General features: G+C 55.2%; 1 protein-coding gene across 1 annotated transcript in view; it reads right to left on the bottom strand.

The window, feature by feature from the left end:
- Window positions 1-4,477: 4,477 nt before the first annotated feature.
- The window catches only part of LOC116964687, a 33,540-nt gene continuing 24,287 nt past the window's right edge, over window positions 4,478-13,730 (bottom strand). The window contains 3 exon segments of the mRNA XM_042803459.1: window positions 4,478-4,511; window positions 9,084-9,210; window positions 9,581-9,668. Of these exon segments, the coding sequence (XP_042659393.1) occupies window positions 4,478-4,511; window positions 9,084-9,210; window positions 9,581-9,668 (249 nt within the window).

The following is a 13,730-nucleotide window of genomic DNA, read 5'->3' as shown; positions in this document are numbered from 1 at the left end:
AAAGCTGGCTTCCCAAAACACCCTTCCCCATCAGCTCTGCTTCCCTGCGTTCAGGAAAGTCCTGCCAGCTCGGCTGGGGAGTGCCCATCCCCAACTCAAGACCAAGCCTAGGCTCCCAGGAAAGACGCTCCACGGCCCCATGCTTCCTACCCCTGCCCCGTGCAGCACCGACACAGGGAGAAGAAAAAGGGAACTAGGCAGATTTTATTCTCTGATCGAAGCATTCTGGTGTCCTAAAGGCATACTTCCAGCAGTTTATCATTTTGACCTTTCCAGGAAAGTAAATCTCCACAGAGAGGCTGAAGGGGATGGCCAGCCTGGAAGAGACTTGGCCGTCACCTACCTGGTGAAGGTGTTGGTTCAGAGCGCACCAAGGCAGCAACCGGCTGCTACAGTCCGACCCAAGAGGAGGCACTTGCACCCAGAAGCGTTAGCACCAGGGAGCATCCCTTTGCCCCAAACACCCTGGTTTTATACCGCTGACAGTGGGTGGCACTTGTTTATTCCCACGGCCACGTCTCCCCTTGGCCAATCAGCAAGTGCCCCATTGGCGTGGGGGCGGTGGGGTTGTACCTCGTCCCTCCCTGCTGCGGGGGGAGAGGCTGAGGTGCCTCCTGGGGCTGTTGCAATCCTCACCGTTATCCTCATGCAACACGACTTGTGACACCCCGCGGCGCAGCGGCCACCCGGCTTGTGGTGCCTTGCTGAAAAATCTTAGGGATGGAGAAAGTAAGCGTTCGGTGTGAACACCAGCACCAGCCCAGTCCCAGAAGAAGAGAAGCCTTCTTTGTCTGTTCCCATCACAAGGAATTATCAACTAGTGTTTGATGTGAAGGAACACACCAAAGCTGGAAAATAATCCCACCTCTAGACACTGCAAGAATCCCTTGTTTAGGACCAGATGGCTGTGCACCTGACGTGGCAAAGGTGAAAAGCAGGACCTGTATCTCTAGTCACTCTTCAGATTAAATGAAAGGAACACCAGCGAGTATTTACGATCAGGAAAGAGGGTGATCCAGCGAAGCTGCATCTCCTCCTAAAGCCACCCAAGGTGAAGAAACGGAGGTTGGGTGCAGCCACCTCTTGTTTAGCCAAGGCATTCGATGCCGTTCCTGCAATGGGCACAAGTGGCAGTCCTTGGCGGGCAGGAGTTGTGCCATGCAGACATCTTGGCAACTGCCTCTCGGGCCATTTGGAAGAGGAATCTGCTCCCCACACCTCCACGGGGTTACCTGCTGGGGACGGTGGCAGTGGGGCCTGGCCTCTTGGCCTTTCCTCCTTGCGCGCCATTGAGATGTCAAGTGTCGGTGCCAAGAGAAGAAGCACAAAAGACGTGGAAGATGGCTCCTGCATGCTCAGCAGCAGCAGAGGGCCCACCTGACCAGAATTCTGCTCTGGGGTTTTGCTGGGAGACCTTCCTGAAGAGAAGTGGACAAAGTTCCATCTCGTCGTACAGCATCAGTCTGGAGCTGGTTTCCATCGAGCAGGGATGCAGTGTGTGTGTCTGCCCGTGTGTGTGTGTGTGTGTGTTTGTGTGTGGTATTGTGTGTGTGTGTGTGTGTGGTTTTGTGTGTATGTGTGTGTGTCCCCAAGAGGTGCCCAGCAAACCCCAGCACTGAACAGCCCTCATGCAAGGCGAGACGACGCAGGACCGTGGGCTGGATGCCTGGGGAGCCTTCTTAGAGGTGTCACAGGAGGAAAGCGATGCCTCCTTTTCTCTGGTGGGAGGAGAATCAGGAAAAGGGGCATTTGGGCTGAACTTTTTGATGCAGCAGCAACTCCAGCCTGTCCCCTGCACTCTCCTCCTCGTGATGCTCCAGGGAGCAGCAAGTAATATAGAAATGGATGAGGTGCATGGAAAAATGGAGGATTTCTCTGATACTACAGTGAAGCTGGCCAGTAGATGATGTGGCTTTCTTATAAATAAATTAAAAGAAGACAGAAGCCTAACCATTTGGTACAGCTATATATTTTTCCCCCAGTGAGATCATGAGGCATGCATCACTTTTCCTGGTTGCTGTGGCATCTTCCGAGGGGTCCCTTACCACCCATATCTTTGAGCGGAGTCTCCTGCTGCGGATTCTGCAGCTGAGACAAGAGCTGGGACCTTGTAACAGAGCTCTCGCCCTCCAGGGATGAGCTTTTGCCACCATCTCTGTACGTTCAGGCCCATGTCTTTCCCGGTCAGCAGCACTGGGCGCAGCATCTCACCCACAGAGGAGGGGGAAGAGGGAGGAAGGCAGCTCCTGCTTCCACCCTGGCAGTCATCCTTTGTGCCAGGATAGAGCCAGCAGGCGTGTTGGAGAGCCTCTCCCGCAGACTGCTGTAGCTCAGCAGTGACCAACCCATCCAAGTGCCATGAACATCACCCTGCTTTCCCCTGGAAATGTTCCCTTGGCTGTTGGGGAACAGGGACAATATGCAGCCCAGGGACACGGGGACAGTCGTGGGTTGTCATTGCAGCGCTGCCCAGCCTGGGAGATGTTGCTGGGGCTGCAGCCACCCAGCGTCCTCCAAGGCCTCCCCCAACACTGCTGGCAGCCCATGTGCCACCTGCAGAGAGGGCAGAAGCCCCTCCTGGGCTCCGGCCAGCCCCGTGCCTGCCCAGCCAGTGATGAGCTGGGGAGGGAATTGACCCCGTGTGCACGGCCAAAGAGACAAACACTGATGGGCAGGCTGACCCTTCCAGTCGGAGCAATGTCCCGCTCCCTTTGGGCACAGACATCTCCCGCAGAGCGTCCAAGGAGACGCCTCTCCCAGCGAGCAGCAGGATGGAGCCTCCCTTCAACTCGTCATCACTTGGGCTGAGCACTCGTCACAGGAAAGGGCCGCTACCCACCCCAAAAAGAGACTGACACGGAAACAGAGCCCTGGAGAAGGGAAGAAGTCTGCTCCTATGAGCGCCAGGACAGGGCTGCTGCTCCCCAGGAGGGAGCAGAGCAGTTCCATCACCCCCACAGCCAACACCCTGGCCCAGCAGGGACTGCCACGCTCAGTGTCCCCACACGGCTGACAGGCACCAGCCTCCCTGGGGACAGCCACACTGCTGACCCCCGACATCCCCGGCCCTTCTCCTGCCACCAACCCACTGACACCACCCCCAGAGCGAGCCGGCGCAGCACGCCCTCCCTCACTAGCAAACAGCCACACGTCCCACCCGCTGCAATGCCAAACTGATCGTCTTTATTCAAGCTGGGAAAAGCAGCCTCTGCCCCAGCGACACCGGCTCCATCGCGGGGTGTCTCCAGCCCACGAGCACCCGGCACCCAGCGGGAGCAGCGCTGCCACTGCTGCTGGCACAGACCCTGGGCACGGCAGAGGCAGGGAGGGGAGAGGACATCAGGGCATGGTTCCAGGAGCCAGAAGCGAGGGGGACGTTCTGCTTGGGATGTTCAGGGGCTCACCGCCAGATCCTGTATGAAGAAAGCAGACAAGCATGTCACCTGCTAGAACTTACTTTTCTCTTCCTCCCACTCCCTCCTCTCTCCACTGCAATGACAAGCAAGTCCATGGTGCTAGAGAATCGGGCTCAATGCAGGTGAAGTTGTGTCCCCTTTGCAGACAGTTTGAACCCAATTTCTCTCAGTGTTGGCTGCCCTGACTCCTGCCCTATGCAGATGCAGCCAGGCCAGGATCACATCCTCGATGCTGTGCAAGGACAGTGAGTGCTTCCCTCTTTGCTAGCTTGGGAGAGCCCTCTGCAAAGCCTGCGTGGCTCTCATGGGGCTGAAGGACAGTGGGGACGTGCTGGCTGACCTTCGGCTGCTTCAGCTCCAATCAGGGAAGGTCCAAGCACCTTTCCTTTCCTCCCCTGCCCTCTGCCTTGGAGGATGTTTAGCACTGTGCTGTTAGCTAGTCACAGGTGCTTAAAAACAACAGCAATTGTTTCTGCCATCACAGTAGCATTTCTCATTCCAAAACTCACCTTTTGCAGCAAAAGAAGAACCTTGAACATTTTCCACTGACGACATAGAATAAAGGACACTTCAGAAATAAACATACACCATTTTGGTTTTCACATTTTTTTTTATTTCCGGAAGCCAAGGAGGATCCTGAATAGTGAAGGAGATCATATATGTTACTATGTGATAACTATATCAAACGTGCATGGTTCCAGAGGGGCTGACACTGCCCCTGGATCTCAGTCTCCCACATGCACTGAGCACCAAACCCAACATCTTTAGCTCTCCAGTGAGAGGTTATCTTTTCTGCAGCATCATGTGTGCACGTGGCACAGTCCTAGGGAAAGAGCAGTGTGAGGTCCGGGAAGTGCTGTGTTGGCTCCTCAGCTGCACAGGTGTTCATCAGAGCCAATTCCTCCCAGATGTTCTACATATCTGACAAAGCTGGTCACTTCCCAGGACATGGGGGACCCCACTAATTGGAAACGCACCTGACCCCATCTCCCCTCTTTCTCTCTCACCTGCAGCACCCTGGACCAACAGGAGGAAGAAAGGCAAGAGGAGGTAGAGGACCTTCATGGCTGACGCGTGTCGCAGATCTTCACGGGGCTGCAGAGAGGACACAACAAGAGAAAAAATGATGGAGAAGGAAAAGTGTTGAAACACATGGTGAGTCAACAAGCAGAAGCACCATCTCCAACAAAAAGAGACAATGATTGATAACACTGCAACTTCACAGGTATCGTGGAAGAATTTTGGGCAGCTCGAGCCTGTTGGACAAGCAGGAGTTTCACACATTTCCTTCTTCACAGAACTTTTGATGTTTTCCTCGAAAAAAGGACTGGAGGTTTCATGCCTTGTTATTTCCATTTTGCTCAAAAAACCTATCCTCAGAAACTCAGATTATAAGGAAAGAAAATTTACTTTCACATGTGTTACTCCATCAGTAATTTTACAGGAAATGTTTTTGTCCCCTGAGCAGAATTTTCTAGAGACAGAGGATCAAGGCATTAAATGAGAAATTCTTCCAGCACAACCAGGGCACCAGGATTAACATTAGGGCAGTTGTTGTCTCCCTTCTGCCACTATTGAATCAAATGCCAGAGCAGAGAAGATCTGATTAGCAGGAGAGGATTGTGTGGCCACTTAGTGCCATGCCCATACTCAGACTATCGGAAAGCAAGGATCCAAACACAGGAATTTGGGGGAAATGAGTGTGCCTGGACATGCCACCCTCTATGAAATGTTACCCAGTGCTCTCCATCAGCTCAGCCAGTCCAAAGCTGGCTTCCCAAAACACCCTGCCCCAACAGCTCTGCTTCCCTGCGCTCAGGAAAGTCCTGCCAGCTCGGCTGGGGAGTGCCCATCCCCAATTCTAGACCAAGCCTAGGCTCCCAGGAAAGACACGCCACTGCTCCACAGTTCCTACCCCTGACCCGTGCAGAACCAACACAGGGAGGAGAAAAAGGGAACTAGGCAGATTTTATTCTCTGATCGAAGCATTCTGGTGTCCTAAAGGCATACTTCCAGCACTTTATCATTTTGACCTTTCCAGGAAAGTAAATTTCCACAGAGAGGCTGAAGGGGATGTCCAGCCTGGAAGAGACTTGGCCGTCACCTACCTGGTGAAGGTGTTGGTTCAGAGCGCACCAAGGCAGCAACCGGCTGCTACAGTCCGACCCAAGAGGAGGCACTTGCACCCAGAAGCGTTAGCACCAGGGAGCATCCCTTTGCCCCAAACGCCCTGGTTTTATACCGCTGACAGTGGGTGGCACTTGTTTATTCCCACGGCCACGTCTCCCCTTGGCCAATCAGCAAGTGCCCCATCGGCGTGGGGGCGGTGGGGTTGTACCTCGTCCCTCCCTGCTGCGGGGGGAGAGGTTGAGGTGCCTCCTGGGGCTGTTGCAATCCTCACCGTTATCCTCATGCAACACGACTTGTGACACCCCGCGGCGCAGCGGCCACCCGGCTTGTGGTGCCTTGCTGAAAAATCTTAGGGATGGAGAAAGTAAGCGTTCGGTGTGAACACCAGCACCAGCCCAGTCCCAGAAGAAGAGAAGCCTTCTTTGTCTGTTCCCATCACAAGGAATTATCAACTAGTGTTTGATGTGAAGGAACACACCAAAGCTGGAAAATAATCCCACCTCTAGACACTGCAAGAATCCCTTGTTTAGGACCAGATGGCTGTGCACCTGACGTGGCAAAGGTGAAAAGTAGGACCCTGTCTCTCTAGTCACTCTTCAGATTAAATGAGAGGAACACCAGCGAGTATTTACGATCAGGAAAGAGGGTGATCCAGCGAAGCTGCATCTCCTCCTAAAGCCACCCAAGGTGAAGAAACGGAGGCTGGATGCAGCCATCTCTTGTTTAGCCAAGGCATTCGATGCCGTTCCTGCAATGGGCACAAGTGGCAGTCCTTGGCGGGCAGGAGTTGTGCCATGCAGACATCTTGACAACTGCCTCTCGGGCCATTTGGAAGAGGAATCTGCTCCCCCCACCTCCACGGGGTTACCTGCTGGGGACGGTGGCAGTGGGGCCTGGCCTCTTGGCCTTTCCTCCTTGCGCGCCATTGAGATGTCAAGTGTCGGTGCCAAGAGAAGAAGCACAAAAGACGTGGAAGATGGCTCCTGCATGCTCAGCAGCAGCAGAGGGCCCACCTGACCAGAATTCTGCTCTGGGGTTTTGCTGGGAGACCTTCCTGAAGAGAAGCGGACAAAGTTCCATCTCGTCGTACAGCATCAGTCTGGAGCTGGTTTCCATCGAGCAGGGATGCAGTGTGTGTGTCTGCCCGTGTGTGTGTGTGTGTGTGTTTGTGTGTGGGATTTTGTGTATGTGTGTGTGTCCCCAAGAGGTGCCCAGCAAACCCCAGCACTGAACAGCCCTCACGCAAGGCGAGACGACGCAGGACCGTGGGCTGGATGCCTGGGGAGCCTTCTCAGAGGTGTCACAAGAGGAAAGCGATGCCTCCTTTTCTCTGGTGGGAGGAGAATCAGGAAAAGGGGCATTTGGGCTGAACTTTTTGATGCAGCAGCAACTCCAGCCTGTCCCCTGCACTCTCCACCTCGTGATGCTCCAGGGAGCAGCAAGTAATATAGAAATGGATGAGGTGCATGGAAAAATGGAGGATTTCTCTGATACTACAGTGAAGCTGGCCAGTAGATGATGTGGCTTTCTTATAAATAAAGTAAAAGGAGACAGAAGCCTAACCATTTGGTACAGCTATATATTTTTCCCCCAGTGAGATCATGAGGCATGCATCACTTTTCCTGGTTGCTGTGGCATCTTCCCAGGGGTCCCTTACCACCCATATCTTTGAGCGGAGTCTCCTGCTGCGGATTCTGCAGCTGAGACAAGAGCTGGGACCTTGTAACAGAGCTCTCGCCCTCCAGGGATGAGCTTTGGCCACCATCTCTGTACGTTCAGGCCCACGTCTTTCCCAGTCTGCAGCACTGGGTGCAGCGTCTCACCCACAGAGGAGGGGGAAGAGGGAGGAAGGCAGCTCCTGCTTCCACCCTGGCAGTCATCCTTTGTGGCAGGACAGAGCCAGCAGGCGTGTTGGAGAACCTCTCCCACAGACTGCTGTAGCTCAGTAGTGACCAACCCATCCAAGTGCCATGAACATCACCTTGCTTTCCCCTGGAAATGTTCCCTTGGCTGTTGGGGAACAGGGACAATATGCCGCCCAGGGACACGGGGACAGTCGTGGGTTGTCATTGCAGCGCTGCCCAGCCTGGGAGATGTTGCTGGGGCTGCAGCCACCCAGTTTCCTCCAAGGCCTCCCCCAACACTGCTGGCAGCCCATGTGCCACCTGCAGAGAGGGCAGGGCCCCCTCCTGGGCTCCGGCCAGCCCCGTGCCTGCCCAGCCAGTGATGAGCTGGGGAGGGAATTGCCCCCGTGTGCACGGCCAAAGAGACAAACACTGATGGGCAGGCTGACCCTTCCAGTCGGAGCAATGTCCCGCTCCCTTTGGGCACAGACATCCCCCGCAGAGCGTCCAAGGAGACGCCTCTCCCAGCGAGCAGCAGGATGGAGCCTCCCTTCAACTCATCATCACGTGGGCTGAGCACTCGTCACAGGAAAGGGCCGCTATCCACCCCAAAAAGAGACTGACACAGAAACAGAGCCCTGGAGAAGGGAAGAAGTCTGCTCCTATGAGCGCCAGGACAGGGCTGCTGCTCCCCAGGAGGGAGCAGAGCAGTTCCATCACCCCCACAGCCAACACCCTGGCCCAGCAGGGACTGCCACGCTCGGTGTCCCCACACGGCTGACAGGCACCAGCCTCCCTGGGGACAGCCACACTGCTGACCCCCGACATCCCCGGCCCTTCTCCTGCCACCAACCCACTGCCACCACCCCCAGAGCGAGCCGGCGCAGCACGCCCTCCCTCACTAGCAAACAGCCACACGTCCCACCCGCTGCAATGCCAAACTGATCGTCTTTATTCAAGCTGGGAAAAGCAGCCTCTGCCCCAGCGACACCGGCTCCATCGCGGGGTGTCTCCAGCCCACGAGCACCCGGCACCCAGCGGGAGCAGCGCTGCCACTGCTGCTGGCACAGACCCTGGGCACGGCAGAGGCAGGGAGGGGAGAGGACATCAGGGCATGGTTCCAGGAGCCAGAAGCGAGGGGGACGTTCTGCTTGGGATGTTCAGGGGCTCACCCCCAGATCCTGTATGAAGAAAGCAGACAAGCATGTTACCTGCAAGAACTTACTTTTCTCTTCCTCCCACTCTCTCCTCTCTCCTCTGCAATGACAAGCAAGTCTATGGTGCAAGAGAATCGGGCTCAATGGAGGTGAAGTTGTGTCCCCTTTGCAGACAGTTTGAACCCAATTTCTCTCAGTGTTGGCTGCCCTGACTCCTGCCCTATGCAGATGCAGCCAGGCCAGGATCACATCCTCGATGCTGTGCGAGGACAGTGAGTGCTTCCCTCTTTGCTAGCTTGGGAGAGCCCTCTGCAAAGCCTGGATGGCTCTCATGGGGCTGAAGGACAGTGGGGACGTGCTGGCTGACTTCGGGCTGCTTCAGCTCCAGTCAGGGAAGGTCCAAGCACCTTTCCTTTCCTCCCCTGCCCTCTGCCTTGGAGGATGTTTAGCACTTCCCTGTTAGCTAGTCATGGCTGCTTAAATACAACAGCAACTTTTTCTATCATCACAGTAGAATTTCTAATTCAAAAACTTACTTTTTACAGCAAAAGAAGAACCTCGAACATTTTCCATTAATAACAAAGGGGAAATTACAGTTCAGAAATCCACAGAAGCCATTTTGTCGCTCACATTCTTTCTTATTCCCAGGAGCCAGGGAGGATCCTGCACATTGAGAGAGGCCAAATACGTGAGTATGGGTTAACTGTATCAAATGTGCATGGTTCCAAGGGGCTGACACTGCCCCTGGATCTCAGTCTCCCACACGCACTGAGCACCAAACCCAACATTTTTAGCTCTCCAGTGAGAGGTTATCTTTTCTGCAGCAGCATGTGTACACGTGGCACAGTCCTAGGGAAAGAGCAGTGTGAGGTCCGGGAAGTGCTGTGTTGGCTCCTCAGCTGCACAGGTGTTCATCAGAGCCAATTCCTCCCAAATGTTCTACATATCTCACAAAGCTGGTCACTTCCCAGGACATGGGGGACCCCACTAATTGGGAGCACACCTGACCCCATCTCCCCTCTTTCCATCTCACCTGCAGCACCCTGGACCAACAGGAGGAAGAAAGGGAAGAGGAGGTAGAGGATCTTCATGGCTGACACGTGTCGCAGAGCTTCACGGGGCTGCAGAGAAGACACAACAAGAGAAAAAATGACGGAGAAGGAAAAGTCTTGAAACAAACAGTGAGCCAACAAGCAGACGCACCATCTCCAGCAAAAAGAGACAATGATTGATAACGCTGCAACTTCACAGGTATCCTGGAAGTATTTTGGGCAGCTCGAGACTGTTGAGCAAGCAGGAGTTTCGTACGTTTTCTTCTTCACAGAACTTTTGATGGTTTCCTCAAAACTCAGACTGGAGGATTCATGCCTGGTTGTTTCCATTTTGCTCAAAAAACCTATCTTCAGAAACTCAGATTAAAAAACACCCTGCCCCATCAGCTCTGCTTCCCTGTGCTCAGGAAAGTCCTGCCAGCTTGTCTGGGGAGTGCCCATCCCCAACTCAAGACCAAGCCTAGGCTCCCAGGAAAGACACGCCACTGCTCCACAGTTCCTACCCCTGCCCCGTGCAGCACCGACACAGGGAGAAGAAAAAGGGAACTAGGCAGATTTTATTCTCTGATCGAAGCATTCTGGTGTCCTAAAGGCATACTTCCAGCAGTTTATCATTTTGACCTTTCCAGGAAAGTAAATTTCCACAGAGAGGCTGAAGGGGATGGCCAGCCTGGAAGAGACTTGGCCGTCACCTACCTGGTGAAGGTGTTGGTTCAGAGTGCACCAAGGCAGCAACCGGCTGCTACAGTCCGACCAAAGAGGAGGCACTTGCACCCAGAAGCGTTAGCACCAGGGAGCATCCCTTTGCCCCAAACGCCCTGGTTTTATACCGCTGACAGTGGGTGGCACTTGTTTATTCCCACGGCCACGTCTCCCCTTGGCCAATCAGCAAGTGCCCCATCGGCGTGGGGGCGGTGGGGTTGTACCTCGTCCCTCCCTGCTGCGGGGGGAGAGGCTGAGGTGCCTCCTGGGGCTGTTGCAATCCTCACCGTTATCCTCATGCAACACGACTTGTGACACCCCGCGGCGCAGCGGCCACCCGGCTTGTGGTGCCTTGCTGAAAAATCTTAGGGATGGAGAAAGTAAGCGTTCGGTGTGAACACCAGCACCAGCCCAGTCCCAGAAGAAGAGAAGCCTTCTTTGTCTGTTCCCATCACAAGGAATTATCAACTAGTGTTTGATGTGAAGGAACACACCAAAGCTGGAAAATAATCCCACCTCTAGACACTGCAAGAATCCCTTGTTTAGGACCAGATGGCTGTGCACCTGACGTGGCAAAGGTGAAAAGCAGGACCCTGTCTCTCTAGTCACTCTTCAGATTAAATGAGAGGAACACCAGCGAGTATTTACGATCAGGAAAGAGGGTGATCCAGCAAAGCTGCATCTCCTCCTAAAGCCACCCAAGGTGAAGAAACGGAGGCTGGATGCAGCCATCTCTTGTTTAGCCAAGGCATTCGATGCCGTTCCTGCAATGGGCACAAGTGGCAGTCCTTGGCGGGCAGGAGTTGTGCCATGCAGACATCTTGGCAACTGCCTCTCGGGCCATTTGGAAGAGGAATCTGCTCCCCCCACCTCCACGGGGTTACCTGCTGGGGACGGTGGCAGTGGGGCCTGGCCTCTTGGCCTTTCCTCCTTGCGCGCCATTGAGATGTCAAGTGTCGGTGCCAAGAGAAGAAGCACAAAAGACGTGGAAGATGGCTCCTGCATGCTCAGCAGCCCCAGAGGGCCCACCTGACCAGAATTCTGCTCTGGGGTTTTGCTGGGAGACCTTCTTGAAGAGAAGCAGAGAAAGTTCCATCTCGTCGTATGGCATCAGTCTGGAGCTGGTTTCCATCGAGCAGGGATGCAGTGTGTGTGTCTGCCCGTGTGTGTGTGTTTGTGTGTTTGTGTGTGGGATTTTGTGTGTGTGTGTGTGTGGTTTTGTGTGTGTGTGTGTCCCCAAGAGGTGCCCAGCAAACCCCAGCACTGAACAGCCCTCACGCAAGGCGAGACGACGCAGGACCGTGGGCTGGATGCCTGGGGAGACTTCTCAGAGGTGTCACAAGAGGAAAGCGATGCCTCCTTTTCTCTGGTGGGAGGAGAATCAGGAAAAGGGGCATTTGAGCTGAACTTTTTGATGCAGCAGCAACTCCAGCCTGTCTCCTGCACTCTCCTCCTCGTGATGCTCCAGGGAGCAGAAAGTAATATAGAAATGGATGAGTTGCATGGAAAAATGGAGGATTTCTCTGATACCACAGTGAAGCTGCCCAGTAGATGATGTGTCTTTCTTATAAATAAATTAAAAGAAGACAGAAGCCTAACCATTTGGTACAGCTATTTATTTTTTCCTCCACTGAGATCATGAGGCATGCATCACTTTTCCTGGTTGCTGTGGCATCTTCCGAGGGGTCCCTTACCACCCATATCTTTGAGCGGAGTCTCCTGCTGCGGATTCTGCAGCTGAAACAAGAGCTGGGACCTTGTAACAGAGCTCTCGCCCTCCAGGGATGAGCTTTTGCCACCATCTCTGTACGTTCAGGCCCACGTCTTTCCCGGTCTGCAGCACTGGGCGCAGGGTCTCACCCACAGAGGAGGGGGAAGAGGGAGGAAGGCAGCTCCTGCTTCCACCCTGGCAGTCGTCCTTTGTGGCAGGACAGAGCCAGCAGGCGTGTTGGAGAGCCTCTCCCGCAGACTGCTGTAGCTCAGTGGTGACCAACCCATCCAAGTGCCATGAACATCACCTTGCTTTCCCCTGGAAATGTTCCCTTGGCTGTTGGGGAACAGGGACAATATGCAGCCCAGGGACACGGGAACAACTGTGGGTTGTCATTGCAGCGCTGCCCAGCCTGGGAGATGTTGCTGGGGCTGCAGCCACCCAGCGTCCTCCAAGGCCTCCCCCAACACTGCTGGCAGCCCATGTGCCACCTGCAGAGAGGGCAGGGGCCCCTCCTGGGCTCCGGCCAGCCCCGTGCCTGCCCAGCCAGTGATGAGCTGGGGAGGGAATTGCCCCCGTGTGCACGGCCAAAGAGACAAACACTGATGGGCAGGCTGACCCTTCCAGTCGGAGCAATGTCCCGCTCCCTTTGGGCACAGACATCTCCCGCAGAGCGTCCAAGGAGACGCCTCTCCCAGCGAGCAGCAGGATGGAGCCTCCCTTCAACTCATCATCACGTTGGCTGAGCACTCGTCACAGGAAAGGGCCGCTATCCACCCCAAAAAGAGACTGACACGGAAACAGAGCCCTGGAGAAGGGAAGAAGTCTGCTCCTATGAGCGCCAGGACAGGGCTGCTGCTCCCCGGGAGGGAGCAGGGCAGCTCCATCACCCCCACAGCCAACACCCTGGCCCAGCAGGGACTGCCACGCTCGGTGTCCCCACACGGCTGACAGGCACCAGCCTCCCTGGGGACAGCCACACTGCTGACCCCCGACATCCCCGGCCCTTCTCCTGCCACCAACCCACTGACACCACCCCCAGAGCGAGCCGGCGCAGCACGCCCTCCCTCACTAGCAAACAGCCACACGTCCCACCCGCTGCAATGCCAAACTGCTCATCTTTATTCAAGCTGGGAAAAGCAGCCTCTGCCCCAGCGACACCGGCTCCATCGCGGGGTGTCTCCAGCCCACGAGCACCCGGCACCCAGCGGGAGCAGCGCTGCCACTGCTGCTGGCACAGACCCTGGGCACGGCAGAGGCAGGGAGGGGAGAGGACATCAGGGCATGGTTCCAGGAGCCAGAAGCGAGGGGGATGTTCTGCTTGGAATGTTCAGGGGCTCACCCCCAGATCCTGTATGAAGAAAGCAGACAAGCATGTCACCTGCTGGAACTTACTTTTCTCTTCTTCCCACTCCCTCCTCTCTCCACTGCAATGACAAGCAAGTCTATGGTGCAAGAGAATCGAGCTCAATGCAGGTGAAGTTGTGTCCCCTTTGCAGACAGTTTGAACCCAATTTCTCTCAGTGTTGGCTGCCCTGACTCCTGCCCTATGCAAATGCAGCCAGGCCAGGATCACATCCTCGATGCTGTGCGAGGACAGTGAGTGCTTCCCTCTTTGCTAGCTTGGGAGAGCCCTCTGCAAAGCCTGGATGGCTCTCATGGGGCTGAAGGACAGTGGGGACGTGCTGGCTGACCTTGGGCTGCTTCAGCTCCTGTCA

This window comes from Tyto alba, unplaced genomic scaffold (assembly GCF_018691265.1).
Source record: "Tyto alba isolate M040663 unplaced genomic scaffold, T.alba_DEE_v4.0 Super-Scaffold_40, whole genome shotgun sequence".
Classification (NCBI taxonomy): domain Eukaryota; kingdom Metazoa; phylum Chordata; class Aves; order Strigiformes; family Tytonidae; genus Tyto; species Tyto alba.
The sequence above is the reverse complement of the archived record's forward strand: the minus strand, read 5'-3'. Positions and strand labels throughout refer to the sequence as shown.